This window comes from Morone saxatilis, unplaced genomic scaffold (genome assembly GCF_004916995.1).
Source record: "Morone saxatilis isolate NCDOM2014 unplaced genomic scaffold, NCSU_SB_2.0 Contig5, whole genome shotgun sequence".
NCBI classification, from domain to species: Eukaryota; Metazoa; Chordata; class Actinopteri; family Moronidae; genus Morone; species Morone saxatilis.
Window position 1 is genome coordinate 16781696 of NW_023340095.1, and position 10077 is coordinate 16791772.

The following is a 10077-nucleotide window of genomic DNA, read 5'->3' on the forward strand; positions in this document are numbered from 1 at the left end:
CTGCCTCGACCAGTTGGGTGAGAGAGAGAGAGAGAGTGAGAGAGAGAGAGAGAGAGAGAGAGAGACTGTACAAGAGGTGGTTAAAGTGGAGCTAATTTTGTATACTGGTGCATAGTTTAATGTTAATGCATCATAATTCATAAACAATCATTCTTTTGTATGTAAACTCTTAATTTGTAAAGTAACTAAGATTGATGTCAGATAAATGTAGTGGAGTAAAAAGAGTAAATAGTTACAATCCACCACTGCAGAAAGACAGCATTACAGAAACACGTGTTTCAGGGGCTCTTGTTGGATCGTTGGAACAACGTCTGATCTAAAACCACTGCAGCAGGTATTAACAAGTAACAGGTAACTAGTTTTCACAACGTACTGTTCTGACTAGACGGGGTAAAATGTCAGCCGTCATAGATACAAATACAACAAGGATAACATCTCTCTTGAAAGGTGTGTATGATGTTACACTCAGTTGTAGGGAACTCCAAACCCTGCTTTTACTTTCTCACCTCCACACAGCTGGCCAATCACTGCGGGGCGTCAGTGTCAGACTGGTCGGGTTCAGCATCCGACAAGGGTACCGCCACCTTGCTGTTGACAATATTTGTAACTTTCTGAAACCGACAATACAGCCAGTTCGACCCTCTCTGTGCCGTGATTGTTCAGGTGTGCGGAGGTGAGAAAATAACTCAAGCTCTCTTTTTTTAGTCTCCACACAACTACTTCTGTCACTCTACTTGTGTACAAACGAGTGCAACATCATGAAGGCCTTCCAGGAGAGACTGTCAGAAAGTGTGTGATGTTCTCCCCATTTGAGCGATTATGTTGTCTCGCCCCTCTCTATGACAGCCGCCTTTTCACCCCGGCTTCGAGCGTGGCCATTCAGAACAGCTATGAACACTTTTGACTTTGACACACAAACTAGTTTGTTTCAAGCGCACCCCGACCTTTACAAAGTCGTCCTTCTCTCCTGTGCTGACACTCATCCCAAAATTTGTAGACAGCCAGTTTAGAGATTAGATCATTCAGCCGTGATTTGACTTCACTACCCTCCCTGTAGACTTATAATCAGAGACAAAAGGCCAAATCTGGCGAGGACAGAATGCTAGTTGCCGTTATGTAAAGTGTCAGGCTTGACGGAGGTGAGTCATTCATATCGGTGTCTAATGTCGCTTCATTACCTTTGAGTCAACCAAGTAATTAAGGTTTCAAATTGGATTCTGATTGACAAACCATGATGGGCTGTGTTTCAGTAGAGTTACTGATGTGCAGCGAGTCCAGAGGATGAAGAGGAGTGAGGGGAATATTTGCAGGCAGGTCCTCGCTTGATTGGCAGTGACATGGACAGTGTGTCTGACAGGTTTCCAGGCTGAAAGAGAGGGTCATTAGTGCACTGCAGTGGTACGGATATGTTATCTGCCCTGAGGTGTTGCGTGTGTGTATGTGTGTGTGTGTTTTGCAGAGACAGACAAAGTAAGAGAAAGGAAAAGACAGACAGACAGAGAGGCCGCCACTTACATGAAAATTACACACAGGCAGGGATACTTTCCACTCGTCCGTACCGTCTACTCGTCCTGTGCACCTTCCCAGAATCCTCCCCAGTCTCCACCAGCATGCCAGATCTCATCCGGAGCTTTCTGTGGAGACAGTGGCTGCCTATTGATTTCACCTCGCTGCGAACACAGGTCCACATCCGATCTCAGGAAGTGGATTACATGCAGGGAGATGCACAGCTGAGATAGCGGAATAAATCTTATTTGCTTCATTTCCTTTAAGTTGAGATAAGCTGGGCGAGCTGGAAACCATTTTGAGATACAACAACATCCATATGGATCTTTGTGAGGATCTGCACTCTGCACAGTGCTGTAAAACACACGAACATAAGAAAGATACTGTGTGTGTCACTCTGTTGACACTCTGTTATAGACTCACTGGTAAATTTGATTGGTTTTACTCTCTGGGTTTTATGTGCAGAAATATATCTCAAGAGCTTTGTGCTTTATCTCGTTCTCTTACTTATCAAAGCAATTGAATTTTATGTCTGTTGACTGTTGCTGGGTTTTGATCATTGCTTCATCTGTCATTGTCGTGATATTCCCCCCTGGAATTAGTTTAACACCCTGACTGGCTTTAAAGTCCACTTTGTTCTGCTGTCGTGTGTGATTCCACCTTTCACTGACGGCAATGGACAAGTAGTGGTGAAAGAATTCATGTTTAGATATTGGGGAAAAAATACAATAATGGTGGTGTTGGGTCATGGAGCATCTTTTTTAAGGTTGGACATTCAAAGGCAGTGATAAAGTCGTTTTATTTGCACATAAAACATGCTTGTTTTATCTGTTTTTCCAGAATAGATGGAATTGGCAACTATTATATATCAGAACATTATTAATAAACAAAGGGTTAATTAATTAATTAATCAGGTCATCATTATTCTCAGTTAGAGTTAATCCATTCATAGTCTTCTGTTAAATAGTATATCTTGAACCTTTCTGGTACTTTATAAACATGTAATATAAATGCAATACAAAAACAATTTTTAACACACTAATCAATGAAATATTAAAGCATCACTGATCAATCTATATTAACTAGAGATCAAATGTCTGTAGTGTGAAAGGTGTTACCATCTAAAACAGCTGGGCACTTCATTTTAAGCAATCACTGCTCAAAGTGCTTTTGTTAGGGACTATTTTCACCTGCGGATTAATACACATTTGATGGTCTAGTGAGAGTTTACAGCAGCAGGACGATGTACTCTGTGGGATTTAATGTGTATTTATTGGTTTTTGGCCAAACATTAGAGCACATGTATCAACAATGTCATCATAAACATAATCAGAAAAGTTAACACAAACAAAATCAACACAGGTAGCAGCACTGTGATAATTTAAACAACATCATCACCAGACTTATCATTGAATTAATTTGAATGACTTTGGCTGATGTTAGACATCCAGCACTTTATTAAGATATATATTTGAGCTTTCAGGAGGTTTCCCAGTTGTACTCACGACTTGGATGTTGATGTGATGAGTATATACTTGGTAATTATGGTAACTCCCACACTGAATATGTCGTATGCATGGTTGTTGAGTGGTGATTAAAGAGGTGAGGAGGTACAGCCCTCCAGAAAATAGCCTTGTTGCAGCAGAAAATATCAACACACAGATACAGTATATCACTATTTTCTCTATGGCGTCGACTGTGAAGTGTGTCATTATTGACCTTTGTTGATGAATAATTGATGTTTTCTGCACTTGGAGCATGTGTGCCATTATGTGTGTGTGTACCATATAAAACCCTGTGTTTGCTGGCTGCAGCGGGCAGACGGCGGCTGAGCTGAAGTGATCTGCTGTTTAATGGCCACCAGAGATCCTCCCTGCCAGTCATCATTACTATAGTGCCTCCTGTGTCACATTAATAATTCAGGAGGAAAACGTACAGCATCCTGTGATTCACCTGGGATTTAGGGGTTATACATTAAAACAAAAGAGGAGAGCTGAGCCGTGGTCCGTTACAGGCTGTGTAGGTCCCTCCAATTTTAAACCTGAAGAGAACCATCTAGACAGAGTAAGGGTTAACAGCTGTCTGACATTTTGTATGAAATATTAATAATCTGGACACGCTGTAGCCACCTCTGTCAACATTGTTAGGTAGTGAACATGCTAAAAAATGTAGCTCCTGGGGAAATTATTTGGAAAAAACATCCCAGGAGATGAAGAATGTGCTGATACAAGGTGAAGAAGCTACTGTTTGATTTACTCGCTCTCTTTAAGGCAAAAAAAGGTCTGTGCTGCTGCTCCTCTCTGAAGTAAGGCTAAAGCTGAAGTCGAAGCTGATGAATTTTGAAGAGGATGGGGGGTGACCCACATTTCTGCAGGAACACGCCACACACCATAGCATGTCGACCTCGTTCATCCCACTTTAACTCTCTCAGAGAAAGGGTCTGTAACCACATTTACACAGAGTGAACGTGATGCATTCAGAGCTCCTGCACCGATCACACGTTGGTTCCCTGCTGCTGGGATCATATTGAAGTTCAGGAGTGACGAGTGAACAAGGATTTCGATAGCCGATAGCGAATTTTTCTTCAAATTTAGCACAAGCATTTTTGGCCATGACTCAAGAATTTATGACCATATTTCACAGTCAGCCGGACACTGAATTGGTGATACTCTAAGGTCAAAGGTCAAAGGTCATTGTGAGCTCAAAATAGGATTTTACCCGTACTTTAAGAATGGCTTATTCCAGATTTCACACACAGGGACGACACAATGAGTAAACAATAAGTAGCAGAGTACGGGTTTCATCTTTCCATCTCGTTCATTCTGCCTTTCACCTGCGGCCTCGTTCTGAATGTCGAGCGTCATCAAAATCATGTGGCTGCAAACAACGTTTTGGAGCGTGCCTAGTTAATCATGATCCTGTAAGTGAGTTTCACCTACAGCTCATACAGAGGCTTTCATCATCTACTAAGTATGGAGAATATTTTGCATACCCTGAGACAGAGATACAGGCGATGCGCCACTCATTTACTTAACTTTGCGACTTAGTTTGGAGAGGACAGATGCTTGTTGTTTAAATCCCAGGAGCACTGATGAACAAAGTGGCTACAGAGGAAAATGAGAAAAATTCAATGTCATGTTGAGATGCTATAAAGTAGAGCAGAATAACAAGACCTCTGACACAGAGTGAATAAAGTTTTATTTTAAAGGGTAAAGCTGTGGTTATCTGTCCTTATAAACATATGAAAAGACCAAAACGAATGTGTTAGTCTCTCAATAAGTCTGACTTCCCTACATTGTCTGTGTCTCTGATGTTGGTTACTACTGACTACAGAACTCTTTAAAAAGGTTTAAATTAAAGGCTCAGTAACTTCCTTAAGTTGGTAGACCCTGAAGTCTGTTGAAAATGCGACTCAAACAGGAGTATGGAGCGTTTGTGGGGGGCTATTTTCAGTCACGGGGTTATGGCTGTAGAGAGTTTACAGCAGCAGCACGGTGTATGTGTGATTAAATTAAAAAAAACTATAGTGCCCATGTTGAGTGCAATAAAGGAACAGTGGAATGGTGTAGCTCACTGATGTGTTTCTAATAGTTTAAAGTCTGTGACTCAGATAAATAAGCTATGTCAGGCTTTAGATAGACAGACAATAGGTAGGAGAGTGCATTCATTGTTGGTTTTGAACTGTTATAAGATGTTGATCATAAAGAAAATATAAAATATAAAAACACTTATCCTTTAAAGCCTCACTGAGCTGCTGTGCAGAGCTCTTCATCCAAAGACTCACACCTGGTGTATAAAGCACAAACCTGGACCCTCTTGCAATGTCAGAACGTAATAAAATTAAATGAGTCACTGTTTTCCCATGACACTATTTACATTTGAAGGTTTTCCTTGTGTATTATCGAACTACACCCAGTGCCAGACTGAGATGAAAGTACTGAAGGACTGAAGCTGTTCTGAACACATCGGGGGAGGATCATATTTTGATCAGTATTTCTGTTCCTCTGTCCACCTGCTGAATGTTCAGTAATGACTGTATTTACATGTTTACACCAAGTTCATTTCTCATCCATGTCTGCTTTTCTTTTCTGCCAACTGGAGCCCAGCTTCTCCCAGCACACCTGTGGTCTTTAATTGGTAGATTGATTCTGCCATCTGTAAGCCCGGCCACCTGCAGGAAACACCAGACTCACTGGTGGTAAAATGCCACAGAGTTACAAAACAGCAAGCAGACCACAATGTGGCTTTGTGGCCAGATGTCCCTGCTAGAGCACAGACCCAGTGACAAATGATCTATTATACGTTTGAAGAAACATGAATTTTGAATGGTGGAAAAGATGAAAACCTTCCCCACACTGTGCTGAGAAAGCAGTGAGTCACCTAGCCTTCCTCGGAGCTATGATATTAGTGCAGAGCTGAGAAATTAAATGAGTGCATTTCCTCTGCTCAGAAGCCAAAGTTTAACTGTCTCCTCACTCGTGTTTACTCAGGACAGAAAGAGGCAGCAGGAATGTGTGCTCAGTGTGTACTCAGGGAGGGCTGCGTCACGACACCACGCCCACTTCAGCACACAATTCAAAGATAGTGTTGTACAGTCACAGCACGACTGCAATACGAGGCTCAGATAAATATTAGTTTCGCTTTACTGATGTTGTTGACCGAGTATTTGTCATGTATGCCCAGTACTTCAGTACTGAGTATCATGTGGCACAGTTGCTCGGCTGCCAGAAGTTGTTATAAACTATTGACTTCTTCACACTCAGTTGCCAGTTTATTAAAACTAGCTTCTAAACTAACTTACAAATGTCTGTCAGGACTAGAGACACCCAGCTTTTAACTGGCACAATCCCGGATGCTGATTTTGTTTTCCTAGGATGGTGAAGCAATGACACACCCTATTCTGCCTCTGATTGGCAAGTACCTGCTGCCTCTGTTGTTTGGGCTGGTTAGGTTTAGGGGTGAGGGTTTTAAGGACTAGGGTAGAATATGAAGGTAAGAAGGGTCATTGCTTTGCCACCAATACGACCAAATACTTGCAAAACATTCTCATCAGCCTCAGCTGTAGGGCTACTTTGTGTTTAGTAATTAGCAAATTAGCACTAATAAACCAGAAACATGCTAACACTAAAATTTAATAATTAACATCGTGAACATCAGCTAGTTCTGAAAACCTATGTGACTAAATACAGCCTCACAGAGCCACTATGATGTCTTCATCCTTTATCTTGTTCTAAAGGAGATCACAATAAGTGAATAATATACCAAAGCATATCTATATTCAGCACTCTGACATTTTTAAATGCAAAGGTATCTGTAAATCATCATCATTTCCTCTATTAAATCCCCACCTCACGTCTGAAAGGTCTCTTCACTGGATGCAATGCAGCTGCAGTTCAGCTTAAAATGCTGATAACACTGATGTCATGATGTGCCTTTGGTTGCAAATGAAGCTGAGATGATGTCTGCTGGTTCATTAGTGCTAATTCATGTAAAGCGAAGGGAAGAGGCGAGAGAAGAAAGGACGAGGATGAAAGAGATGATAATGAATAAGGACTGAAGGAGGCTGGTGTGGGCTTTACGCAGATCCCTCCACTCCATTCAATTTTTATTTCCCAACTTCATTTACACAAATTCTGCACTGGCAGAATTTTGTCCCTCTCCTCAGTGCCTTATATAACTTTATATTTATTAATTTCTGATCTCCATGGTTGGTGTTATTGAAAAGTCATTTTTGTGCAAATCAGGTTATTCACAGCAGTTTACTTTTATTAGGCACTGCAGCGAGATTGAGAATCTGTGTGTGTGTGTGTGTTCACGTACAGCATTCAAATCACATCCTTTCTCTGAGTAACAGTTGCGTCAGAAGAAATCAGATCCCCTTAGCATTTCCACAACGCAGCTAGGAATGACATTTTCACTGCTGCTCCCTGTGGACCATTTGTCATAATCTAAGTGGCCATACTTCATGTGGAAGAGCCATTAATCGCAGGGTTGGTGGTTCAAACACTGGCACCATGTGTCATGGTGTGTTTTGGCGAGATACTGAACCCCATACTGCTCACGATTAAGTGTGTATGGGCACTGGGAAAAACAAGAGTCTCTGTGAGGCTCTACTTCGGCACAGCAGGGCTTTGAGCTAAATGCTAATGTCTTGATGCTTATAATAACAATGATAACAACATACTGATGTGTAGTCATTGTTTACCATGTTCATGTTCTTATTCTAGGGTGTTAGCAAGCTTACATTATGGAAATTTAAGCAATCACCAAAATAAGTGCAATTCATCCCAGGAGGTATGGATATATGCACTCAATTTCATAACAATCCATCTAACTGTTGTTGAAATATTTTAGTCTGGACCAGAGTGGTGGACAGACACACTCATGGCTAACAAGTCAGTCTCTTTGTACAAAAGCATCCACAAAATGAATGTGTCTGTGTGCATTGGCATGCAGGTGTGCAGATAATTAGCGGAAGTCTTGTCGTGAATTTCAGGGAGCGATAAAGCTTTGCTAATAGAAGTTGAGAAATGTGGGTGTTCTCTGAATGTCAGGCTCGGAGCCTAATTGGGCTGCTGTGGAGCTGTCAAATGTCTACCAATTACTCGTACTTGTAAACCTGAAAATCATTGTCTTATTTTAATTAATGCTTTTAACACTGGCCAAAAGACAAACACATCATCAAGGACTGTTGTAGCCAGCCCATTTATTGGATATTTCTCATTTAGTTTTAAGTTATTAATGTCCTTTGTGTCTGTTTGACCTCATCTAGGTTTCCTGAGAGTGGCCACCTCTTGTCAGCATCCCCAACAGAAAATTAACAGAAGAAACCCTGGAGGGAAGTTCAGACTATGCCAGCGCTAAAAGAACAACACCTGAATCATTAGCACAACGTTACAGAAAGAGGAGCACTTTGCAACACAATGTAGTTCTTTCTGACTTCCTCAATGCAACATCTTTGCTTGGCTGATTTCATTGGACGAGTGTAGACTGAAGCACCAATGGAGCAAGTCGTGGACGATCTGAACCTCTCCTTTCTGCTGGAACATGAAAGAGAGATGATCCTAAAGGTGCTGCAGAAAGACGAGAAACTGAGGAAACGAGAGGAGAAGAGGATACGGTGAGGACTTCAGTATCAACATTTGAAGTCGTCTCGCTCTCAGTTTTCTGAATATTTCTTCATGTTCTCCTCTTTCTGTCCCACAGGAAGCTGAAGAACGAGCTGCTGGAGATCAAACGAAAAGGTTCCCGTCGCCCTCAAGATGTGTCTGAGCGACAGTGCGCTCGCTGCATGAAGACTTTGGGCCTGATCTTCGACCGCGGAGATCTTTGCGAGGACTGTCAGCTGCGCGTCTGCAATGACTGCCGCGTCAAACATCCCAACTCGCGCCAGTGGAAGTGTAACGTTTGTGCCAAGATCTCGTAAGTGTGATGCCCGCAGGGACCAGAACAGGAGTGTACTCCAGATGGTTTGGATTAGATGGTTAATGACACCACATCTGTCTCTATTTGTGTGTGTGAGGGCCTCAGGTGTTTCAGTGCTTTGATCTTCCAGAAGGCTTAAAAAAAGAATCCACCTAAACGCAATTACTAAAAACCTTTTTTCACAGCAGACATTTTGCAGGAACTGCACAGGTGTAACTGACAACATTAAAAACAACTCTATTGCATTCAAGTGGGCTAGTTTCTGATATTGTGCAGGCAGGCTTACATTGACACCTTATGTAACTGAGCTTCCCGCTAAGTCAGAATGTCTGCTGTGAAAAGGTTTATTTTTCAGTGTTGCTAACTGAGTATCGACTATATTAACACACAGATGTCACTGTATATAAATCATGTTCGTTTTGTTAGAAGAACACGCAGCAATTGGTGTTGTTGCTGGATTTGCGCGCTCATTTACTGCCAGTCGTTACTGACCCAGGGATCAGTGTGTTGTCTACTGTATTTACTCAGTCGTAAGGTTTTCTCCTTCTTGACTGTTCGAGTTGGCTTATCTGTGCAAGTTGAAGGAATCAATCTTAAACATTATTGTTTAACATTATTAAAACTTTGGGGATCACTGGTTTATACATTCTAGACAAAGAAGAGCTGTGGGATATTTACAGCTCTGCTACAATGGAACAATAAGAAACTAACCAAGTCATTACTGGTGAACATCAGGGTTGTCTGTTCCTCTGAGTCAATTAGCAGTGGGTTCTTTTTACAATCGCTTAGCACACACAGCATTCAATACACAATAAGACAATCGATTGCAGGGATACTGAGTTCTCTGCCGCCGCTAGTCTGAATTATCACATTGCCGCCACAAGAAGTTGTTTTTGAATAAGTCTGAGAAGTAAAACTTTTCTGAGGTTTGTGCTCTCTCCACCTACACGTGTAACCCACAGCTAAAGTTCACTTGCAGCAAATCACCAACTGAAACCCAAGAAGATAAAGCAGAAGGAGAAAAAGTGGCTGCACAACACGGTATCCCCCACAGACTCTTAAAGGGGAACTTGGCAACTTTTTCAGCTTAATAAACCCGTTTAGAAATCATTTGGAGGGTTAAATGGCCTGTTCTGGTGAAAATGG

General features: G+C 41.7%; 1 protein-coding gene across 1 annotated transcript in view; it reads left to right on the plus strand.

Moving 5' to 3' along the window:
• The first annotated feature begins 8288 nt into the window (after positions 1-8288).
• sytl5 (synaptotagmin-like 5) overlaps positions 8289-10077 on the plus strand; it is a 19067-nt gene continuing 17278 nt past the window's right edge. Inside the window, exons 1-2 of the mRNA XM_035676025.1 lie at positions 8289-8626; positions 8713-8928. Of these exons, the coding sequence (XP_035531918.1) occupies positions 8508-8626; positions 8713-8928 (335 nt within the window). The 5' untranslated portion in view covers positions 8289-8507. The remainder of the gene's footprint in view (positions 8627-8712; positions 8929-10077) is intronic.